At 56.2% G+C, this 23,723-nt stretch overlaps 1 protein-coding gene across 1 annotated transcript in view; it reads left to right on the top strand.

The window, feature by feature from the left end:
* SYT7 (synaptotagmin 7) overlaps positions 1-23,723 on the top strand; it is a 39,082-nt gene that overhangs the window by 7,576 nt on the left and 7,783 nt on the right. The window contains exons 3-7 of the mRNA XM_074273084.1: positions 2,561-2,683; positions 12,510-12,645; positions 17,295-17,565; positions 22,586-22,755; positions 23,458-23,572. Coding sequence (XP_074129185.1) covers positions 2,561-2,683; positions 12,510-12,645; positions 17,295-17,565; positions 22,586-22,755; positions 23,458-23,572 — 815 coding nt within the window. The remainder of the gene's footprint in view (positions 1-2,560; positions 2,684-12,509; positions 12,646-17,294; positions 17,566-22,585; positions 22,756-23,457; positions 23,573-23,723) is intronic.

Here is a 23,723-nt window from a genome sequence, read left to right as displayed (position 1 = left end):
TTCACCCCTGAGATTGTTGACTTCTACCTCTACCCTTTCTGGCCCTTTTTAGATCTTTTCTACCATCTAAGAAATGAGCATTTCTTTAAAAGAAATAATGTATTTATTTTTAAATTATTTTGTTTTAAATTTTATTTTTTTTCCAATTTCATGTGAAAACAATTTTTAACATTTTTTAAAAAATTAGTTCCAAATTCTCTTTCTCCCTCTTTCTTAAGACATCAAACAATTTACTATAAATCTTATATGTATAGTCATACAAAACCTATTATTATTATTATTATCACTCTACAATTGCATGTAGCATTTTGTACCATTCAAAGTGCTTTAGTGGTCTCAGTTTTAGTGATAATAATTCATATTTCTTTAGATCAGAAATTCTTAACCTTTTATTACACCATGGACCTTTTGGGCAATGTGGTGAAACCTTGTTATGATAATGTTTTAAAATGCATGAAGTCAAACACATAGGATGACAAAAGAACCCAATTATCTTGAAATTAGCACAGCCCCTGGCACATAGTAAGTGTTTATTGACTTGTAAATTTTATGAAATTATTTTAAAATGAGTCCACAGACTCTCAAATCAAATTAAGAAACCCCGCTCTGGTGCTCTCCGTCTTTCACCTTCTGAGAATCCCAACAAGATTGGCTGTCCTTCACAAAGCAAACCTAGCCAATTCGTATGCTGTTAGGCAGAAGGAAGAATGGCTGGCTACTGCCCTTACCTTTCTGTTATGGGCTGTTTGACCAGCATCTGATCAGGCTTCTAGATTCCTTGAGAGAGTCGGGAGGCTTTGTATCTCCTTTCTAGTTTTTGTTCATATCTAACCCATCCTCAAAAATATCCTTGTTTTCTGCACCATCCTTTGGACCAGTCCATCCTCTTGTGTATACTGATGTCCTTGAAGGACTTCTTGAACCAAGCACAAAGGTTTTCCTACTTTGCAGCATCCATTACAACTTTCACCCTCTTCAAGTCTCCTTCACAATCCAAGACCTTGGACGGTGTTTTAGTGAATGATCCCTGGACTACCACTAAATCACTCCTCCTCCCTTCAGATTCTTCACCTCATCTCCTCAAGGAGAAATCTTTGAATGGCATTTTGCTAGAAGAGATTTCCTGTCTGCTTTGGAGGTGCCCCATCACCAAACTGAAGATCTCAAAGGTCTAACTCCAGAAGCATTTGGATGATCTTGACCTAGAGAAGCACCTTAGCTCTGAAGCTCTCGTGTCTCTGGAAAAAGAGAAAAAAGAGAGTCTTCGTTTAATGCTATCTTTCCTTGCATCCAGCCCAAGCTACTTGGAGATAGCTCAGAGAGACATCCCTCCGTCATTACCCAATGATCTAGAGGGCCCAAATCTTGTCTGCTTGCCCCCTAAGGCTACATTAGTGGTATCATAATGCCCAAAATGGAGGTAATTAAGTTACCAAAATCAAACAAACAAAAAACTAGGCAGAAATGGTTATACCATTTCAGTAAGAACATCCTGCCTTCCATAGAGAAATTCTAACCAGTTCAGCTGGATTCAGCAAATGGTTGAAACCTAGAGTTGATATTCCCCCTGCATGCTGTTCCGGTCAGATGACACCTGGAGCACTGTGTTCAGATTTTTGGAGAGACATTAAAACAAATGAATGAGTACATAGGAGGGTGGCCAGGATTTTGAGGCACTGGAGACCATGATGTTCAAGGATGGAGTGAAGAAAGACCCAAGTGGAAAAGACGGGATCGCTCTCTCTACAAGTATCCAAAGGGCAGTTCCATGAAAGAATCGACTCTGTTCTTAGTGCCTGAGTCCAAAGCAGTGAAGAGGAGACAGCATGTTGGTGCAGGAGAAAGATGTTAGAGCTCTGCCTGTTGCTCCTTGTGTAAACTTGGGCAAGCTATTCCACCTGTAAGATGAAGGGAGTGAAACCTGTGACCTGTGACCTGATGAAAGTTTCAGAAGCCAAATCCAGCCTCATTCTTCACAGTTAAAACTGTCCAAAAAGTGGAGATTTCTGCCCCACTCACCGGAGTCCTGCCACGAGCTAGACGAACATGTGTTGGGTATGTCCTCAAGGCTGATTCCAGTTTGGGTCCAGGCTGGGCTGGATGCCCTGTGTTTTTAAGATATGGGATGCTGGGCCAGGATGTCCCGGGTCAGTAACCCTCCCCAACTAGGGGGAATGGAAACTCTGAAGGAGACCCAGAGACCAGAATCGCTCCTAAGCCCATGGTCCCCCAGTCCCTGAGGTTCCCATCAGGTGCTCCAAGGGCCTTCTTCTGCACCCTCTTCCCCCCTCCCCTTTTGCCCCTTTCCCCATGAGGATGAGCTTTGGGATCTGGGCCATGGACACTTCCTCTCCTCTCCCTCCCATTCTCTCCTCCTATGGCTATTGACAATTCTAGGTGTGTTTTATTCCTTCCTCCAAAGTTGGTTTCTTATGCTTTTTTCCTCTCTCTTTTTTCTCCCTTCTCTCCTTCCTTCCCCTTCTCGCTCGCTCACTGCCTCGGGGCCTCCTCGTCTTGCTGCCTGGCTGGCGGGCTGGTGGGCTGCCCCCCTCCTGGGCAGGGAAGGCCGGATGGTGGTGCTATCCTTGGTCTTAGGGCTCTCGGAACAGGATGACTTTGCCAATATCCCTGACCTGCAAAATCCAGGACCTCAACAGAACCAGAGCGCTCAGGGGGACAAGAGGTATGAGCAAAGGCGAGGCCCCTCCGGCCACAGCAGGAGGAGGAGGCGCAGAGAGGGTCCCCCAGCCCCAGCCCAGCCAGGGCTGGAGGAAGAGGAGGAGGAAGAGGCCCCGCCTGCTGGGGCCTCTCACTGCCAGCTTGGGGAGGGGGGGTGGAGGAGTCCTGTCCTCCCTCCACCCCAGCTGGATGCCTTCCAATCTCGGCACCACCTCGGTGATACTCTCTCCGGCCTGAGGGCCTCAGACCATCCTGGGACCAATCTGGATCACACCTGCTCCCCTAGGCTCTCCCCTGCCTCCTACTTCCCTGGGAAGGGGGCGGCCCCAGCTCTGCCCCCTTCCATCTTCCCGTTCAGCTCCCCCCTGCTGCCTACATCTTTCATCTCTGCCTGCCACTCCTTGGAAATCCCTGTTTCTCTGGTGGTTGGTGGATAGGGAGATGTTAGGGAAGGGCATATGAGAGCGAACTCCCTCATCTCCCACCCCAACCTCCTTCTGGCCTCTGGGGTTCCCTGAACTCAGGGAGCTTCACCCCACCCCTTCAGGGGAAGCCTAGAAAAATGAGGTGACAGTCAGGGGAATCTGAGGGCTCTGGGAAAGGTTAGAGGTGGGGGGCCCAGTGGGGCAAGGGGAAGGGTCATTAATAACTGGTGGGGAGAGGTGGCAGAAACCCCACTGGGCCGCAGCTCAGGATGAAGACAAGAGAGGGCTTGTGGAAAGAGGCTAGTCAGGACTGCCATTGCCAGAGGCTCAATATGAAGGATGTAGAACTCTCCAAACTGGCCCCCCAGGGACTCTCTGAAAAGCTGTACAAGGAGCAGCTGGGACCCAGTACCTTTGGGGGAACAGCGTCTGGGAGAGAGGAGGGGCAAGCTGCAGGAGGGAGGTAAAGTCTACACAGCCCTGGCCTGAGGTCTGAAGCTGTCGGGTTCCCCCAAAACTTTGGCCTGAGGTCCAGAGTTGCGAATGCTCCCATAAGCCTTGATCTGAGCTTCAGCACTGTGGATAGCTCCCTAAACTTTGTATCCAGAGCTGCCAAATGCCCCTCATAAGCTTTGACCTGAGATTCAGCACTGTGGATAGCTCCCTAATTTTTGGTCTGAGATCCAGAGCTGCTGAATGCCCCCTCAACAAGCCTTGGCTTGAGTTCTAGAGCTGTGAATGCCCCCCCAAATCCTGGCTTGCTGTCCAGAGCTGCCAAATGTCCCCAACCTCTGATCTGAACTCTAGAGCTGCCCATAGCCCCCTAAGCTTTGGTCTGGGCCCAGAGCTGCCCAAAGCCTGTTGATCTTTGGTCTGAGGTCCAGAGCTGCCCATAGCCCCCTAAGCTTTGGCCTGGGCCCAGAGCTGCCAAATGTCCCCACTCTGAGGACCTCATTCAGGCTCAGCCATCTGGATTGCTCCTGGCCCAACTTCTTGCCAGAGGAGGGGAGACAGACCACTAGAGCCAGTGGAAAAATTGTGAAATTCAGAATCAAGTACCAGCTCTAGTTCCAAATGTACTTTCCTGGCACTTTCCTCCTAAATGACCGTTTCCCACTTAACCCAGTAAACATCTATCCATGGGAAGGGAACAAGCCTTAAGTATCTACATGTGCCAGGCCCCCTCCCTAAGGCCTGCATATATGCAGCACTTCCTGCCCTCAGCGAGCTTACATTCTGCTGGGGAAATATAACGTGCCTTTGCTTCCTCAGGCCTCAGTTTCCTTCTCTGTAAGTAAGATGAGGGAGCCAGGCCAGATAACAGTTCAGGTCGCTTCCAGCAGTCTGTGACTCGGACTAGCAAGGCCCTGAGCAGAATGCTGGTCATCTTGGCTAATTCCGCTTCTCGTCACACTAATGAGAGATGCAGGGCCTGGGCCCCAGGCTGCCAGCTTGGCGCAGCTTGCATGCCAAGGGGGGGGGAGGGGCTGGCTTTTCCAGGGAGAAGTCCCTGGGGGATAGGAAGAGATTACAAGCTGGGGAGGGGGGGGGGAACCTTGGCAGACAGGCCCAGCATCCCTCCAGCTGGGTGCCATACTGCTCCCCCCTGGTTTCTCCTGGCCAGACCTGGTGGCTGCATCGTCTGGGCCGTCCCCAGCCGGAAGGAGCTGCATGTCTGGGGGGGTGACAGGGACAGGGGAGGGAGAGGGGAGTCAGACTGATTTCCTTTGGCTCGTGGCATGCTTTGGCCCCATCCCAGCATGCCCAACAGGACTCCAGGATGCCGGCCCCCCCTCATGCCCATGGGCATTCCATCTGGGTCTCATCCCCCCCACCACCTCCATGGCCCCACCAGAGATGCCCCTTGTCCTTCCTGGCTAGAGCCTTGACACCTGGAGGTGGGAGAGCCAGGGATCTGGGTGGAGAGAAAGGTGGGAGAGAAGGCTGGAACCCTTCCGGGAGCCGCAAAAACAAGGTGTGAAGCGTGAGGGAGCAGATGTAGGCTGGAAACAAGATTTCACATTACCCATGTGCTAATTAGCTGGCACCATTTTCACCCACAGCCTATTTTTACCTCCTTGTTACTTGGCTTTCACACCATACGCATCCCATCTGATCTTTCCATCAGCTTGGCCCCCCGTCCTTTCCACCAGACATCGGCAAAGGGGGGGTGGAGTCAGACCCACCTGAACAGCCCCAGGAGGGCCCCCGTTCCCATCTTCCTCCATCCCATTTCTCCCAACCTAGTGGGGGTGACCGCCTGCCACCGAGCTTCATCTCTGCTCCTTAGCCTGGGGTCCTTGACAGGCTCCTGCCCCTGCCGCGGGGCAAACATTCAGAATTTTCTTCTTCCCATTAGAGCTGCCACCAGGCCCCTTTCCACAGAGCCTTAAAGCTCCCAATGTGGAGAGCAGCTCCTGCCCCCTCTGTCCCGATGGACCCAAGGTTTTGTCTCCATCTGGAGGACTGCAGCCCAAGCTCCTGGGGCCTGCCTTGATGGGCGCACTACAGGGTGGACAGAGAGCCCATCAGCTGCCCTGATGGGGTACTACAGGGTGGGCAGAGAGCCCAGGCCCAGCTCCTGGGGCATCAGCTGCCCTCTTGGGGCACTACAGTGATGGCAGAGAGCCCAGGCCCAGCTCCCAGGGCACCAGCTTCCCTGATGGGGCACTGCAGGGTGGGCAGAGAGCTCAGCCTTCCACTTTAGGAAGAGGCTGACAGTGATACTGAGTCTCAGAGGGTGGCAAGCTTCCTTATGATTGGCACAGTAGGGTCTCAAACATTCTTCCACCTGCTCAGGCCCCTTTAATCTTCAGCCCTGTAAGAAGCAGGATGACAGACCCGAAACAGGGCTGTTTTTGCAGCCCAAAGACTAGGGTTCTAATGTTAAACCTTGACTCTTGGGGGCCTCGGTTTCCTGATCTGTAAAAGACTGACTTAAAAGCACCTTATACCCATTGTCTGCATGGTACAGTGAAAAAAATCCCGAGTTCAGGTCCCAGCTTCATCCTTCAGTCCATGCATGAATCTGAGTTTCCCTTGAGCTCTGGATTCCAGTTTCTCTGGGTGTAAGATGACCAAGGGCTCCAGGATCCAGAGGCTCCTAAAGTGCCACCCAGCCCTAAATCCATGACTCTGTCTGGTCATTCCCAGGCCTCCAGTTTAGGTCACATAAGGTGGGGGATCTAAGTGACCATTAGGGTCCGGCCCAGCTCCAGAGCTATGACAAAGCTTCCCTTTGGTTCCCTCCAAGCTCAGTGCCAGCAGTCCCCAGTTTTCCAGATGAGGAAACAGAGTCTAGGAGGAGCTGTACTGCTAGCAAGGCTGGGCTCAGGCCCGAGGCTCCCTGCCTCCCCAGTGTCTTGGGCTGGGCCGGGAAGTTGTCCTGGAGACCTGCGAGCCCCCGCCTCCGAGAGCTCATGGGAACCCTGTTCCGGCCTCCTCCAGCCCATCTGGCCCAGCTCGGGCCTCCCGAGGGGTGTCTGCCCCTCAGGGAGGGGCGGCCCTGCCACAGCCGTCTGGGCCCCAGCATCTGTCTCCCATCATTGTTGGAGAAAACAATTAGTCTGCTCCGGATGGCAACAGACTCATAAAGCAGATCTCCCCGGAGACCAGGAGGGCCATGTGCGAGGGTGGGAGGAGGAGGCTGTCCCGGGGCCCCAAGAGCTGAGCCAGCCTGGGCTAAGGAAGCCTTCCCAGCTGCTCCCCCTAGTTCTCTCCTCTGTAAAAGGGAGGCTGGACCCAGTGATCCCCAAACCTCCTCCAGCTTCCGCCCCCGGATCTGTGGCCGGGGTCAGTGACCGGCCTGCCTCTGGGAGCCTTCCTTCCCCAGCTGGGGCTCTTTGTGGGTTTGAATGGCAGCGACGGTCCCAGTGGCCTCTGAGAGGGGCCTGTAAGCTGCCCCCATGGAGCCCCGACCCCTGCACCCCATCTCTCTGGCTGGGCCCCTGTGGCCTCATCACTCACCGCCCTCATTTCTCGATCTCCATCTCACCCTCAGCCCTTCAGCTGTATCTTTTCACACTCATTCCCTCGGGGATCCAGATGGTTCAGCCGGAGCCCCCATTTGGGGGAAGGGAGGGAGGGGGCTCCTCCCATCGCTCTCCTCGCTCAAGACTCTGCCATGTCGTCCCGTTCCCGGTGTGTGCTCCCCTCTCCTCTCTGCCTCTCCTCCTGGCCATCGCCGCTCCACCTTGTCCGCCCCAGTGGCCCCCGCCCCCCAAAGTCTCGTGCCCGCTTTTTCTCTGACTAACCTCTCTCTGTCTCTTCTCTCCTCCTCCCATCTGCTCCTCACAGGGGACCGACCCCCAGCCAGTGCCTGGGGCCTCTCCGCTGACTGTCGCCCCCCTGTCTGTCTGCCCCCACCCCCGTTCTCTCCTCTCTATCCTGTGGCCCCTGACAGTTTCAGGGGGCCCCATTTCTCTCCCAGGCTGCTTTGCAGCTGTGCTGCTGCTCTGGTGTTGCCCAAGAACTCCACGTTTTCTACGTTTTCCATACCTTCAGCCGTCAATCTCTCTCTCTCTCTCTCTCTCTCTCTCTCTCTCTCTCTCTCTCTCTCTCTCCTCTCTCTCTCTCTCTCTCTCTCTCTCTCTCTCTGTTTTCTCTCTCTCTCTCTGTCTCTCTCTCTCTCTGTCTCTCTCTCTCTGTCTCTCTGTCTCTGTCTCTCTGTCTCTGTCTCTCTCTCTCTCTCTCTCTCTCTCTCTCTCTCTCTCTCTCTCTCTCTCTCTCTCTCTCTCTCTCTCTCTCTCTCTCTCTCTCTCTCTCTCTCTCTCTCTCCTCTCTCTCTCTCTCTCTCTCCTCCTCTATTTTTAACCTGACTTTACCTCTCCAGCTATTTCAGTCTCCTCCTTCCTCTCTGTGCCCGTGTCTGCATGAGCACGTGCCTCCGTGTGCGTGTCCGTGTCCTCTCTGGCAGGGGCGCTGGGAGCAGGGCTGGGGGGAAAGGGGGACTGCTGAGTCTGCCAGGTGGAGATCAGGGGTGCCTCTGTGTGTGTACAAGTATGTGTATGTGCATGTATGTGTGCACACGTATGTGCGTTGCACACTGTGTGAGTGTATATGTCCATCTCTCTGGCAGGGGTACTGGGAGCAGGACTGGGGGTGGTCTGGGGGGGAGGTGGGGGCTGCTGAGTCTGCCAGACTGAGATCAGGGGTACCTCTGTGTGTGCACATGTATACGTGTGTGCACACATGTGTGAGTGTATGTGTCCATCTCTCTGGCAGGGGCGCTGGGGATGGTCTGGGGGTAAAGAGGGGAGACGGGGGCTGCTGAGTGCCTGGCAGAGCTCAAGTGTGCCTCTGTGTGTATGTGTGTGCACATGTATGTGTATGTGCATGTATGCGTGTGCATGTGTCCTGGTTGGGGGAAGAGGATGACAGGCAGTTATCCTGCTGAGTTTGCCAGGCTGAGCCAGGTGTTTCTCTCTGTGTATGTGTGCACATGTGTGATTGTGCATGTGTCCAAGTTGGGGAGGAGGGAGTTTGCTGGGCGCTTCAGCCCAGGCGTGTTTCTCTGTGTGCATTGTGCACATGTGTGTATGTGTGTGTGTGCTTGTGCACATGAGTGTGTCCCAGTTGGGGAAGAGGGTGGGAGGTGGTTGAGCTGCTGAGTTTGCCAGTCTGTGCCCAGGCGTGTTTAAGTGTGTGCATTGTGCACATATGTGTGTATTGTGCACGTGTGTGTGTGTGCTTGTGCACATGAGTGTGCCCCGGTTGGGGAAGAGGGTGGGAGTTGGTTGAGCTGCTGAGTTTGCCGGGCTGAGCCCAGGTGTGTTTAAGTGTGTGCATTGTGCACATACGTGTGTATTGTGCACATGTGTGTGCAGGTGTGTGTATGTGTGTGCTTGTGCACATGAGTGTGTCCTAGTTGGGGAAGAGGGTGGGAGGTGGTTGAGCTGCTGAGTTTGCCGGGCTGAGCCCAGACGTGTTTATGTGTGTGCATTGTGCACATGTGTGTGCAGGTGTGCGTGTGTGTGTGTGTGTGTGTGGTTGTGCACATGAGGGTTCCCCAGTTGAAGAAGAGGGCCAGAGGTGGTTGAGCTGCTGAGTTTGCCGGGCTGAGCCCAGGTGTGTTTAAGTGTGTGCATTGTGCACATACGTGTGTATTGTGCACATGTGTGTGCAGGTGTGTGTATGTGTGTGCTTGTGCACATGAGTGTGTCCTAGTTGGGGAAGAGGGTGGGAGGTGGTTGAGCTGCTGAGTTTGCCGGGCTGAGCCCAGACGTGTTTATGTGTGTGCATTGTGCACATGTGTGCACATGTGTGTGCAGGTGTGTGTGTGTGTGTGTGGTTGTGCACATGAGGGTTCCCCAGTTGGGGAAGAGGGCCAGAGGTGGTTGAGCTGCTGAGTTTGCCGGGCTGAGCCCAGGTGTGTTTAAGTGTGTGCATTGTGCACATACGTGTGTATTGTGCACATGTGTGTGCAGGTGTGTGTATGTGTGTGCTTGTGCACATGAGTGTGTCCTAGTTGGGGAAGAGGGTGGGAGGTGGTTGAGCTGCTGAGTTTGCCGGGCTGAGCCCAGACGTGTTTATGTGTGTGCATTGTGCACATGTGTGCACATGTGTGTGCAGGTGTGTGTGTGTGTGTGTGGTTGTGCACATGAGGGTTCCCCAGTTGGGGAAGAGGGCCAGAGGTGGTTGAGCTGCTGAGTTTGCCAGGCTGAACCCAGGTGTGTTTCTCTGTGCATTGTGCACATGTGTGTGCAGGTGTGTGTATGTGTGTGCTTGTGCACATGCGTGTGCCCCGGTTGGGGAAGAGGGTGGAAGGCGATTGAGCTGCTGAGTTCGCCGGGCTGAGCCCAGGCTGCCTCTGGGTGCACATGTGCACACGCATGTGCATGCATGTGTGGCGTGTATGTGCACACACCGTGTGTGCCCTCGCCGGGATCCCCCTGCTTCCACCCCGCCCCCCTGAGTCCCAGCTCGCCCTTGTGGCTGCCCGCCGGATGGCCGTGGGCCCGTGCGGTCCTTCCCTGGCTGCCGGGGGTCTCCGTGTGTGCGTGACCCCTTCCTCGTGGCCGGCCCCCTCCCGCGCCCGGCGTGTCCGCATGCCTGGGCGCCCGCCTGTGCTTGCTGCTGGGCTCCGCTGGCTCGCCCCGGCTTGTGTCCGGCCCGGTGTTCCAGGGCGGGCCGGGGGCCCCGCCATTCCCTCCGAGCCCGGCTTTGTGCTCCCGGTCTCTGTCCTGCGCCCACCTGCTCCCGCCTCCCCCGGGATGTTCCAGCCTGGTCCCCGCCCACCCACGGTCCCTCCCCGCCGAGGGGTGAAGGGGCCCAGGTTCAGCCGCCAGCCGGCCGGGGAGTAGCCAGGGAGCCTCCCCAAGGACGCGGTCTCCCCCACCCTAGGCTGGTGGAGGACAACGGGCCCGAGGAGGCCGGCGAGCCAGACTCGGGGCCGCTCATAGGAGCCCCCGGAGCGCCACCTTGAGACACCTTTCCCATGGATGGGAGGTAACGAGACAGGGACCCTCAGATTCTCAAGGATTCGGAGACGGGGGGGCCTCGCCGGGGCGCGGCTGCCTCGTGCCGGGGAGCAAGGGGGGCTTAGGAGACCCTGGGACGCAGAACCCCCGCTCGGTGACCTCAGGTGGGGGCGGGGCCTCCTCAGGCCCTCGGCATCAGCCCCCCTGCCCCGCCCCCGAGGGTCGGGTCGGCGCCGAGCCTAATGCCCTGGCAGCTGTGCCCTATCTGACTCTGCTCCCGCCAGCCTGAGCAAACACAGGTGGGGGCCGCTGGGTGACAGACGGTCGGGCGTGTTTGTGCAGGGTAATGGTGTGAGTCCCAGCTGGGCCTCCCGCCGCCCGGGCCCGTGGGCCAGGGAAACTAATGGATGGGGAGGGTCCTGGGAGGGGGATGTAGGAGCGGCCGGGAGGGGCGGGGACACGAGGCAGGGCCCGGGAGGGGCGGGGACACGAGGCAGGGCCCGGGAGGGGCGGGGACGCTCCCAGGAGGAAGGGCCCGGGAGGGGCGGGGACACGAGGAAAGAGCCGGGAAGGGCGGGAACACGAGGAAGGGCCTGGGAAGGGCGGGGACACAAGGCAGGGCCCGGGAGGGGCGGGGACACCAGGAAGGGCCCGGGAGGGGCGGGGACACGAGGAAAGACCCGGGAGGGGCGGGGACACCAGGAAGGGCCCGGGAGGGGCGGGGACACGAGGAAAGAGCCGGGAGGGGCGGGGACACGAGGAAAGACCCGGGAGGGGCGGGGACACCAGGAAGGGCCCGGGAGGGGCGGGGACACCAGGAAGGGCCCGGGAGGGGCGGGGACACGAGGAAAGACCCGGGAGGGGCGGGGACACCAGGAAGGGCCCGGGAAGGGCGGGGACACAAGGCAGGGCCCGGGAGGGGCGGGGACACAAGGCAGGGCCCGGGAGGGGCGGGGACACCAGGAAAGACCCGGGAGGGGCGGGGACACCAGGAAGGGCCCGGGAGGGGCGGGGACACGAGGAAAGACCCGGGAGGGGCGGGGACACCAGGAAGGGCCCGGGAGGGGCGGGGACACCAGGAAGGGCCCGGGAGGGGCGGGGACACGAGGAAAAACCCGGGAGGGGCGGGGACACCAGGAAGGGCCCGGGAGGGGCGGGGACACGAGGAAAGACCCGGGAGGGGCGGGGACGTTCCCAGGAGGAAGGGCCCGGGAGGGGCGGGGACACGAGGAAAAACCCGGGAGGGGCGGGGACACCAGGAAGGGCCCGGGAGGGGCGGGGACACGAGGAAAGACCCGGGAGGGGCGGGGACGTTCCCAGGAGGAAGGGCCCGGGAGGGGCGGGGACACGAGGAAAAACCCGGGAGGGGCGGGGACACCAGGAAGGGCCCGGGAGGGGCGGGGACACGAGGAAAGACCCGGGAGGGGCGGGGACGTTCCCAGGAGGAAGGGCCCGGGAGGGGCGGGGACACAAGGCAGGGCCCGGGAGGGGCGGGAACGCTCCCAGGAGGAAGGGCCCGGGAGGGGCGGGGACACGAAGTAGTGCCCGGGAGGGGCGGGAACACAAGGCAGGGCCCGGGAGGGGCGGGAGCTGGGAGAGCTAGCCCCGGGGATAGCCTTTCTCTAAGGAGCCTGGCCCCGGGGGAGTCCTCGGTGAGTCCAGATGGCCCATTGGGAAGAGCAGGGGGAGACTGCGCCTCGAGGATCAGGCTCGGGGGCAGCAGGGGAATGGGGGTGAAGGGGCGTCCCCAGGGACGGCAGGAAGCCGGCGGGTGCCGGGGGAGAACGGAGCCCCCGCATGGGCAGCTGGCCGAGCACACCAAAAGGGAAGGGGGCAGGGAGGGAGGGGGGTAGAAGCCGGATCACTGACGCGTGGGGGGGGGGGGACGGCCCAGGGCCTTCAGGCTCTCAGGGGAGCGGGGCCACCCGCCCAGCTGGTGTCCGGCCCGAGCCGCCCCCGCCAGGGCTCACTCAAACTCTCTTCCTAGGTTGCCAGCAGGCGGGAAGGCAGTGAATACAGCCCCCGTCCCGGGGCAAACCCCCCACGATGAGTCTGACCGGCGCACGGAACCGCGGTCTTCTGTATCGGACCTCGTCAACTCCCTCACCAGCGAGATGCTCATGGTGAGGAGGGGGGAGGGGTCTGTCTGGGAGGGGGACTTCACTGGGACTTCTGGGAAAGAGAGCCGGGCTTCCCTCACCCCTTTGAGCGAAGGCACAGTCCTAAAGCAGGCTGAACGGCACCCACGGTGCGCATGCCCTCGCTCCTTGGGAGACTGTGGAACAGTCGGAGGCCCTAATTCACACATCACTGTCTGCAAAGCGCGTACATTATCTTATTGGATCCTCCCCCAAACCTCTAGGGGAAGTGGAAACTGAGGCAAGTACACATTAAGCGATCTGTCCGAAGTGAACGCCGAGGTGTCGGGAGCGAGGTTTGCACTCCCAGGTCTGGCGCTCTGGCCGCTCTGCCTCTTTTGATCTTGGGATCTCTATGGAACACGAGGCAGTGGGTCCGCCCAGACCCTACTGAGCGTTCCTCATGGTCCTCGAGGCGGAGACTGGCCCCCCCAGGGGAGCCAAACCAGGGTTTGTTTCTGGAGTGAAAGAGCTGTGACTTGTAGGCTTCTCTCTGCCACCAAACTAGCTGAGCCGCGCTGAGACTCAGTTTCCTCATCTGTCAAGGAGAGATTACAGTGCCCACCCTCCCTCCCAGCCTAGCGGGGCCTCGGGGAGATCAATCCGGAGCACAGAAGGAAGCTCTCTGAGATCAAAGAGATCCCTGGTAGCACAGAGGAAGGGGCTGAGCAAGTAGCAGGAGAAAGGGCCAGAGTCGATCGCGAGCCCACCCGGGGGTCTCCCTTTGGTGTTAGTCAGCCTGTCCCCCACAACTAAGGAAGCAAGGGCTAGAGGGTGAGGGGAAGAGGGGACGGCTGGGGGGAGGGGAAAAGGGGACAGCTACAGTGGGGGAGGGGGAAGAGGGGACGGCTGGGGGGGAGGGGGAAGAAGGGCCCCCTGAGCCGGAACTAGCAGAGATAGGAGAAGCCTTTGGGACCTGATCTCCCCATCAGGTCTGCTGCAAGCTGGGAGGAGTTGGTGTGTCTGGGCTGGGGGATCTCTGACTGAACCACACCTCCAAGGGATTGTGGGATGGGATAAAACATTGCTAGCAGAACGGGACGGGACTCAAAGACCCAATCCAACCCTCCTCTGTCACGGTGGGGAAACTGAGACCTCGCATCCCAAGTGAGCCCGGATCGCAAGGAAAAGCTCTTCCCACTCCCACGCCCAACACTCCTTCCCCTGCACCGCTGCTCGGACTGAGGCCCCTTGTTAGTCAAATGACTCGGTTTCCTCCTCTGTAAAGCCCAAGGTTCGGACCGTGAGTTCTCAGCTCTGACATTCCCTTTCTCGGTCTGGGGTCTCCCAGACCCCTCCATTGCACAATCTTTGTTCTAAGGTTCCTTCCAGCTAGGACATTGTCACCTGTGGCTCCCCCTGGTGGTGTAAATCTGCCATCTGTCCAGCAGGACCCTCTGTCAGCAGCTAGACTCCTCCCGTCCCAGAGGCCCCAGAAGTGGCTGACCTCACTCACTTGTGCATGTGGTGGATGGGCAGAGGGAGGGAGTTCAGAGGGATCATTATTACTATTCCCTTTTTCCAAATGGGGAAACTGAGGCTGAGAGAGGGGAAAGGGCTTGCCTGAGGTTACAGAACTCGGAAATAGCTAAAGTGGGGCTTGAATGCAGACCCCAAGCCTCTGGGGAGGGGAGGGTGGAGGTGATTCTGGGACTTCTCTGAATTCCTCCTGCAGGGAATGGGGGAAATCCCTGAGGGGCTGGAAAGGAATTGACCAAGAGGTTGCTGCCCTTGCCCCCATTCTATAGATGAAGGCCCTGAAAGTGAATCCCCAGGTCCCACAGCTGTGTCTCAGGCATGTGGAGACTCAAGCTGCCCAGCCTCCGAGACCCCAGTTAGCAGCTGCCCTCTGCAGCCTTCCTGGGGGAGGGAAGGGAACCAGGACCATTAGCAGAAACTGAGGCAGCCTCACAGAGCCCCCGAGCCCCAAATGCAATGGAGCTGGCTCCGGAAGCCAGAGCGGGACCGGACTCAAGGCCCGGGCTCCTCAGCTCTAGCTGCCCCTTGGAAGCTTGTCTTCTCAGACAGTCCAGCTCTGGTCTCCCTCCCAGGCTCCCCGGGTCTGACTCCCAGGGACCTTTCCCGCGGCTTCTCTGTCTCTGTCCACTTTGGGCGCCTCGCCCGCTTCCAAGTCCAGTCCCCTGTCTCGGGGTCTGTCTCCTGATCTCCTCCCATTTCTGCCTCTCTGTTCCCTGTCTCTCAGAGTCTGTCCCCTGATCTCCCCCCATTCCTGCTTCTGTCTCCTGATCTCCCCCCATTTCTGCTTCTGCTCACATCTAATTCCCATGATCTTTCCCAGCATCCTTCACTCTCCCCACACGTCCCCAGGTGCCCTCTCCATCACCGGGTCCCCATAAGGCCGGGCTCAGGGGCCGGCCCTGACACGTAGCTTCCTCTGGGGCACTGTCCAACGGAGGTGACAAAGGCAGCGGGAGGTAGGGGGGGTTGGGATCGCCCCATCTTCTGGTTTCCGGGGAGGAGGAGGAGAGCAGAGTGGAATCAGCCAGAGATAGACCAGGTCATTAGCACTAATAACAAGGTTCAAGGCAGCAGCCAAGGGAGGGATAATTGCTCCCAAGTTCTTTGCTCCCATCTGCCACTCTGGTCAGAGACCCAGGGATGAATCAGGGCTTTGCTGCTTACGGCCTCTCCAGAGGCAGCGTGACATTGTGACAAGGGCACCGGATTCAAATTGTGCCTCAGACGCCTCAGTTTCCCCAACTGCAAAAAGAGCTGCTAAGTTCCCTTCTGGCTCGACATCTGCCATTCGAGCTTGTTCAGGTCTTTCTGCTACCTCTCTGTGCTTCCGATCTCTTATTTCTGGGCTTCATTTTCTCCATCTGCAGATGGAAGGATGGATTCTTTCTGAGGTTCCCCCGAGCTCTACTCTCCTGTGACATTTCCTGAGCCTGACATTTCCTGAGAGATAGCTTACAAAGGGTTCTCCTCGCAGCAGCCTGCGATAGAGGCAATGCAAGTGTTATTATCCTCATTTTACAGATGGGGAAACGGAGGCACAGAGCAGCTAAGAACATCACCAGATAGCCACTTAAATGTGGGAACCAGGATTTCAGTCCAGGTCCCTTGGCTCCCAGTGTGGTATTCATTCCTCTGGAGGCTCCATCTCCTCTCCAAAGCTCCAAAAGCTCCTTAATTCAGACTGGGGGGCTCCTTCTCCGAGGAATGTGAACCTGTGGCCTTGAGTATTTGGCCCCCTGCATTTCAGTGGGATTGGTTTCCTTTGGCATCCTCTGTACTTTGTGTTGACGGGCATTATTCTGAGAAAGCTTCCCCAAGGCCCCAAAAGTTTAAGGAGCTTTAACCTGAAGGCTCTCGGGAGACCCCTCCCAGTAGAGCGCTAGATCTGGAAGGAGGAAGACCCAACTTCTCCTCCTGCCTCAGGCCTGCCCCCTTCCTGCACCCTAGTTTCTGTGAAATGGGGATGTAAGAGCACCTATTTTTGGGGACTCCGCCAGCCCCCAGTGAGCTCATGGCCCGAAAGCCCTTCCCACTGTCCCTGGGCTCTGAGAAGCCAGCCCCGGAAGGTGAGACTCCTGGGAATCTGGGCTCGAGCAACATAGGGAGGAGGCCGGCCCCCCCTCTCCAGGGGTCAGGCTCACTTCAGAGGCAGGCAAGAGGACCGGCTTCCTTTGATATTTATTTGATGATGCCTTCTGAAGGAGAAGGGTCTCGAGCTGCCTGTCCCCCAGGGGCTCCAGTGGGGGCTGCCCAGCCAGGTTGCCATGGTTACGGCTCCGCTGTGCCATCCCAGATCTGGTTAATGAGGGCTTGGGGCTGTGGCAGTGCGTGCGAAGCCTGGTGAAAAGCCTGTGAGAGGCCCAGGAGTGCCGCCGGCCCCGATCCTGGCCTGCGCCGCCCCCGCACACAGGCCCACAAAGGGGGCAGTGAGCACTTGTCTCTGGGCATCCCGTTTGGGGGGGTTCATCCAGGATTGATTACAAGCAGGGTTGGAGGGAAGCAGAAGCAGGAGGAGGAGGAGGAGCCCAGTGAGCCTGGTTTAGGAGAGGTGTAAGGGGGAGGGAGTGGAAGGCGAGACCACCTGTTCCTAATCTCAAGGATGGTTGTGGGGAAAGGGGCCCCACCAGGACTAAGAGCTGGGGTACTGAGGCACCAGGCGCTGACATAGAATGGGCACAGAGCTGGGGATTGCCGGGGCGAGGTATTTTGTCCGGAGCAGAAAGTCCTTCCCCAGTTTCTGACATGATTTCGAGAAGAGGTCTACAAGCTTTGCCAAGAAGGGCCTGGAGATCCAGGGGTCCCTTCCCCCCCGGCCCAAATGAGGCTTCAGGTGTCTCTCTGACTCAACTGGGTTCCTCCCAAGCCTACCGTGTTGGGCCCCCAGGCCAGGAGTAGCAGCTGGCAGAGGCAGAGCTGGGTCAGGAGCTTGGGATCTGCCTGAGTCTTTATTCGCTAAGGGCTTTCCTCAGTCCCAGGGCCATCCTAGGCTTCTGCAGGAGGAAGAAAGGCCCTGGACTTGGCCAAGCTCTGGCTTGGGGCCAGAATAGGCCCCTTAGCATAGTGGAAGTCACACAGTTCTCTCTCCCAGGACCGCAGGGAAGGGTGGGTGGGGGCTCAGCTTGATGGCCCCGGGGTGTCCGTCTCTCCTGCCCCAGCTGTCCCCAGGCTCGGAGGACGACGAAGCCCATGAAGGCTGCAGCCAGGAGAACCTGGGCCGGATCCAGTTCAGCGTGGGCTACAACTTCCAAGAGTCCACCCTCACCGTGAAGATCATGAAAGCCCAGGAGCTGCCAGCCAAGGATTTCAGCGGCACCAGCGACCCCTTCGTCAAGATCTACCTGCTCCCCGACAAGAAGCACAAGCTGGAGACCAAGGTCAAGAGGAAGAACCTGAACCCCCACTGGAACGAGACCTTCCTCTTTGAAGGTGAGGCCATGGCCTCCTCGGGGCCTGAGGAAATGGGAGTCTGACTTTGGGGAAGTTACAGGACCCGTGGGTTAGGGTGGAGGGCCAAGGCTCAGCTTTCTCATCTGTATAATGGGAGCATAGATAGAAATCTGCATGGTGGGAAATTGAATAGGAAAAACAACAGGAGGAGAATTAAATACCTTCTACACAGGTTGCATTGTGCTAAACCCAGAGTTTAGATAAGATAATCTTATCCTTCCTGGAGAAAGGATAAAAAAGGGAAAACATCTGCTTTTTTCAGATTACTTTGATCATGAATTATAAAGTTTGTAAAGAAATGATCCCTGCACCCATGAAGCTCCGAGTTTAGAACAGGGGGAAACTCATTTGTTAAGCACATCCTGTGCGCAGAACATATTGCTGGATGTGTTAGAGTCTGAGGTGATTGATCATGAAGCTCACAGCCTAAATTGTTCTGTGGGCAACCTCAGTACTCCCCAGTGTGGCCTGAACCAGAGTAACAGGGAACTGAGAAATATCTAACAAAACAATTAGAAATGCAACAATATAGGTACTAGGAAGATGGGGTTTTCTGAGACACTCTGGCCCACAGAGAACTTGGTGGGTCCACTTTCATGGCCCTCCAACTGTACAGGACCCTAAGGAGATCCAACAGAAATAATATCAGAAGGGGTAGCTCATGTTTCCGTGGGGGCAGAAAGGACTTCCTTGCGGGGGGGGGGGGGTTGAAGGAAGGGAAGAAGGGAGAGATTCCAGCTGATGGACCTGGACCAGAAGGGCAACAAGAGGGAGAGTCCATTTGAGGCACAGAGATTTTTTTGGGGGGGAGGTGATGGTTGTTCTGAGAATACCCTGTAGACCTTAGGGGGCAATAAGGAGGGAAGCCATTAATTTTTAAGTTTTCTCATCTACAAAATGCTGCAGTTGGGATAGTTGGGTGGGTCCTAGGCGGGGAAGGGGAGGAGGGGGATGCCCAGTTTGCTGCTGGCACAGCCCATTCACCCATCCTCCCACCTGAGCGAGCTTGGGGTGGGGGGGCTGTGCCGCCCCCCAGTCTGAGCTTCCTCCTGGGGGCTCCCCTAAGGAAGACTGTGGGGGTGCAGTGTGGAAATTCCTGGATGCGGAGTCGGGAGAGAACCCCTCGAAGGCTGTCCTCCTGGTCCTGGAGCTCAGTGTGTGGCTCTCCAAGGTTCCTTCATCTCTCCGCTCCGAGGTTCTCATCTCCAGCTCTCTCTCCCCACCCCCCCTTCTGTGTCCTGACCCACATTCTTCCCTTCTCTGCATCCAGGAGACCACGACATTCAGCCTGTGGTGGGCTCTGAAGAGGCCTTGGCTGAGTGGGAAAGGGAACAAAGGGAAATGAGCCCTGTGCTCCAGGCACACCTTCCCCCGACTCCCTGGTAGCAAAGTCATGTAATGCGCGGCCTGAGAGCAGAAGTGGGGGAAGGGCCGGGGAGGGGCACTTCTGGGCTTGATGAAAGGAGAAGCGTCCTAGGGTGAGAGGGAGAGAAAAGGGGGTGAGTTCCCTGCCACTGGAGGTAACCAAACTTTGTCAGGTAGGCTGAGAGCTTCGAGCTCAGCTTAGATGGATGCCTCCCGGCTTTCAGAACCCGAGTGATCTTCACATTTGTGCCCTCCACAAGCATATGTAGCGACAGATATTGGCAAGACATCCAGTTAGAACAAGGATGCTCAGGACGGAGGCAGGAGCGGGATGTGTTGTTCGGGGAAGTCTCTGGGTGGAGGCTGGATGAGCCTCCTGTGGCCATAGTCCTTTCTGGTTCTCAGTCCTTTCTAGTTCTTAGGCCCTTCTGGTTCTCAGGCCCTTCTAGTTCTTAGGCCCTTCTGGTTCTCAGGCCCTTCTAGTTCTTAGGCCCTTCTGGTTCTCAGGCCCTTCTAGTTCTTAGGCCCTTCTGGTTCTCAGTCAGTCCTTTATTATTCTCAGTCAGTCCCTTCTGGTTCTCAGTAGTCCTTTCTGGTTCTCAGTCCCTTCTGGTTCTCAGTCAGTCCTTTCTGGTTCTCAGTCAGTCCTTTATTATTCTCAGTCAGTCCCTTCTGGTTCTCACTCAGTCCCTTCTGGTTCTCAGTCAGTCCTTTCTGGTTCTCAGTCCCTTCTGGTTCTCAGTCAGTCCTTTCTGGTTCTCAGTCAGTCCTTTATTATTCTCAGTCAATCCCTTCTGGTTCTCACTCAGTCCCTTCTGGTTCTCAGTCAGTCCTTTCTGGTTCTCAGTCAGTCCTTTATTATTCTCAGTCAGTCCTTTCTGGTTCTCAGTCAGTCCTTTATTATTCTCAGTCAGTGCCTTCTGGTTCTCAGGCCCTTCTGGTTCTCAGTAGTCCTTTCTGGTTCTCAGTCCCTTCTGGTTCTCAGTCAGTCCTTTCTGGTTCTCAGTCAGTCCTTTATTATTCTCAGTCAGTCCCTTCTGGTTCTCAGTCAGTCCTTTCTGGTTCTCAGTCAGTCCTTTATTATTCTCAGTCAGTCCCTTCTGGTTCTCACTCAGTCCCTTCTGGTTCTCAGTCAGTCCTTTCTGGTTCTCAGTCAGTCCTTTATTATTCTCAGTCAGTCCTTTCTGGTTCTCACTCAGTCCCTTCTGGTTCTCAGTCAGTCCTTTATTATTCTCAGTCAGTCCTTTCTGGTTCTCAGTCAGTCCCTTCTGGTTCTCAGGCCCTTCTGGTTCTCAGTCAGTCCTTTCTGGTTCTCAGTGCCTTCTGGTTCTCAGTCAGTCCTTTCTGGTTCTCAGTCCTTTCTGGTTCTTAGTCCCTTCTGGTTCTCAGGCCCTTCTGGTTCTCAGGCCCTTCTGGTTCTCAGGCCCTTCTGGTTCTCAGTAGTCCTTTCTGGTTCTCAGTCCCTTCTGGTTCTCAGTCAGTCCTTTCTGGTTCTCAGTCAGTCCTTTATTATTCTCAGTCAGTCCCTTCTGGTTCTCACTCAGTCCCTTCTGGTTCTCAGTCAGTCCTTTCTGGTTCTCAGTCAGTCCTTTATTATTCTCAGTCAGTCCTTTCTGGTTCTCAGTCAGTCCCTTCTGGTTCTCAGGCCCTTCTGGTTCTCAGTCAGTCCTTTCTGGTTCTCAGTGCCTTCTGGTTCTCAGTCAGTCCTTTCTGGTTCTCAGTCCTTTCTGGTTCTCAGTCCCTTCTGGTTCTCAGGCCCTTCTGGTTCTCAGGCCCTTCTGGTTCTCAGTCAGTCCCTTCTGGTTCTCAGGCCCTTCTGGTTCTCAGGCCCTTCTGGTTCTCAGGCCCTTCTGGTTCTCAGTCAGTCCCTTCTGGTTCTCAGGCCCTTCTGGTTCTCAGGCCCTTCTGGTTCTCAGGCCCTTCTGGTTCTCAGTCAGTCCCTTCTGGTTCTCAGGCCCTTCTGGTTCTCAGGCCCTTCTGGTTCTCAGCCAGTCCCTTCTGGTTCTCAGGCCCTTCTGGTTCTCAGTCAGTCCTTTCTGGTTCTCAGTCAGTCCTTTATTATTCTCAGTCAATCCCTTCTGGTTCTCACTCAGTCCTTCTGGTTCTCAGTCAGTCCTTTCTGGTTCTCAGTCCCTTCTGGTTCTCAGTCAGTCCTTTCTGGTTCTCAGTCAGTCCTTTATTATTCTCAGTCAATCCCTTCTGGTTCTCACTCAGTCCCTTCTGGTTCTCAGTCAGTCCTTTCTGGTTCTCAGTCAGTCCTTTATTATTCTCAGTCAGTCCTTTCTGGTTCTCAGTCAGTCCTTTATTATTCTCAGTCAGTCCCTTCTGGTTCTCAGGCCCTTCTGGTTCTCAGTAGTCCTTTCTGGTTCTCAGTCCCTTCTGGTTCTCAGTCAGTCCTTTCTGGTTCTCAGTCAGTCCTTTATTATTCTCAGTCAGTCCCTTCTGGTTCTCAGTCAGTCCTTTCTGGTTCTCAGTCAGTCCTTTATTATTCTCAGTCAGTCCCTTCTGGTTCTCACTCAGTCCCTTCTGGTTCTCAGTCAGTCCTTTCTGGTTCTCAGTCAGTCCTTTATTATTCTCAGTCAGTCCTTTCTGGTTCTCACTCAGTCCCTTCTGGTTCTCAGTCAGTCCTTTATTATTCTCAGTCAGTCCTTTCTGGTTCTCAGTCAGTCCCTTCTGGTTCTCAGGCCCTTCTGGTTCTCAGTCAGTCCTTTCTGGTTCTCAGTGCCTTCTGGTTCTCAGTCAGTCCTTTCTGGTTCTCAGTCCTTTCTGGTTCTTAGTCCCTTCTGGTTCTCAGGCCCTTCTGGTTCTCAGGCCCTTCTGGTTCTCAGGCCCTTCTGGTTCTCAGTAGTCCTTTCTGGTTCTCAGTCCCTTCTGGTTCTCAGTCAGTCCTTTCTGGTTCTCAGTCAGTCTCTTTATTATTCTCAGTCAGTCCCTTCTGGTTCTCAGTCAGTCCTTTCTGGTTCTCAGTCAGTCCTTTCTGGTTCTCAGTCAGTCCTTTATTATTCTCAGTCAGTCCCTTCTGGTTCTCACTCAGTCCCTTCTGGTTCTCAGTCAGTCCTTTCTGGTTCTCAGTCAGTCCTTTATTATTCTCAGTCAGTCCTTTCTGGTTCTCAGTCAGTCCCTTCTGGTTCTCAGGCCCTTCTGGTTCTCAGTCAGTCCTTTCTGGTTCTCAGTGCCTTCTGGTTCTCAGTCAGTCCTTTCTGGTTCTCAGTCCTTTCTGGTTCTCAGTCCCTTCTGGTTCTCAGGCCCTTCTGGTTCTCAGGCCCTTCTGGTTCTCAGTCAGTCCCTTCTGGTTCTCAGGCCCTTCTGGTTCTCAGGCCCTTCTGGTTCTCAGGCCCTTCTGGTTCTCAGTCAGTCCCTTCTGGTTCTCAGTCCCTTCTGGTTCTCAGGCCCTTCTGGTTCTCAGGCCCTTGTGGTTCTCAGTCAGTCCCTTCTGGTTCTCAGGCCCTTCTGGTTCTCAGGCCCTTCTGGTTCTCAGCCAGTCCCTTCTGGTTCTCAGGCCCTTCTGGTTCTCAGCCAGTCCCTTCTGGTTCTCAGGCCCTTCTGGTTCAGAGGCTTCAGGATTCTTCCATCCATGGAAGGAGGAGGGTCTGGAGCGGGGGCTCATGGTCCTGCCTCTTCTTGGTACCCACAGGCTTCCCCTATGAGAAGGTGGTACAGCGGGTGCTGTACCTTCAGGTCCTGGACTACGACCGCTTCAGTCGGAACGACCCCATTGGGGAGGTGTCCATCCCTCTCAACAAAGTGGACCTGACCCAGATGCAGACATTCTGGAAGGAGCTGAAGCCATGTAGCGACGGGAGCGTAAGGCCCTTTGCTTTTCTTCCTTCCCTGAGGTTGGGGCTCAGCTCCCCCACAGCAGAGGGAGGCTCCCCTCATTCTGTGAGCAGGGGCCCTCAGCTGAGCTGAGCTCTGGGATCCAGGGAAATGTCATCTGTGGTCATAAAAGCAGGTGGCTAGGTAGTGCCAGGTGCAGAGTCAGGAGGAATTGGGTTCAGTTTCTGTCTCAGACACTTCCTAGCTATGAAACTCCAGTTGAATCCCTTACGCTCTGCTGACCTCAGTTTCCTCATCTGTAAAATGGGATCATCATAGCCCCCCTAACTCCCAGACTCGCTGTGATGATAAAATGAGATATTTGTAAAGTGCTTTGCACATCTTAAAGCACTCTATGGATGCTAGCTATATTAGTATCCCAAGCTGGGGGGGAGTCACTGTAAAAGAGACCCCATGGCCACAGCCAAGCGGCTTCTGCCACCCAGGAACGAGGTGGGAATCTGAGAATAGGGCATTCTCACTCTGGATGTGGCTCGAGGTCAGAGTTCGGGGCTGAGGGCTACTTTCCAAAGGGGCTGGGAATCCCCCAGCTTCTGCTGGCAGTCTGCAGGCCCTTTCACAGTGGTCCTCCGCGGGGTCCTCAAAGGCAGGGCCGCCTGAGAATTGCCCCCATCCCTGCCTCTGGCCACGGCTCAGGCCCACCAACCTCCCTCCTTTTGTCTCCTCCAGGGAAGTCGAGGGGAACTGCTCCTGTCCCTGTGCTATAACCCCTCTGCCAACTCCATCATCGTGAATATCATCAAAGCACGGAACCTCAAAGCCATGGACATCGGGGGCACATCTGGTACTCTGGGCTTTGGGAAAGGCTGGGCCCTGCTCCAGTGTCCCCCAGGCTCAGGCTCCCAAGGGCCCCTCTCACCAGGCCCCAGCCTCCGCTTTCCCTTTCTCCATCCGCCATGAATCACCCTGCATGCTTTGGACAGCACCGCTCACCC

Source organism: Sminthopsis crassicaudata, chromosome 6 (assembly GCF_048593235.1).
Source record: "Sminthopsis crassicaudata isolate SCR6 chromosome 6, ASM4859323v1, whole genome shotgun sequence".
Lineage (NCBI taxonomy): Eukaryota > Metazoa > Chordata > Mammalia > Dasyuromorphia > Dasyuridae > Sminthopsis > Sminthopsis crassicaudata.
The sequence above is the reverse complement of the archived record's forward strand: the minus strand, read 5'-3'. Positions and strand labels throughout refer to the sequence as shown.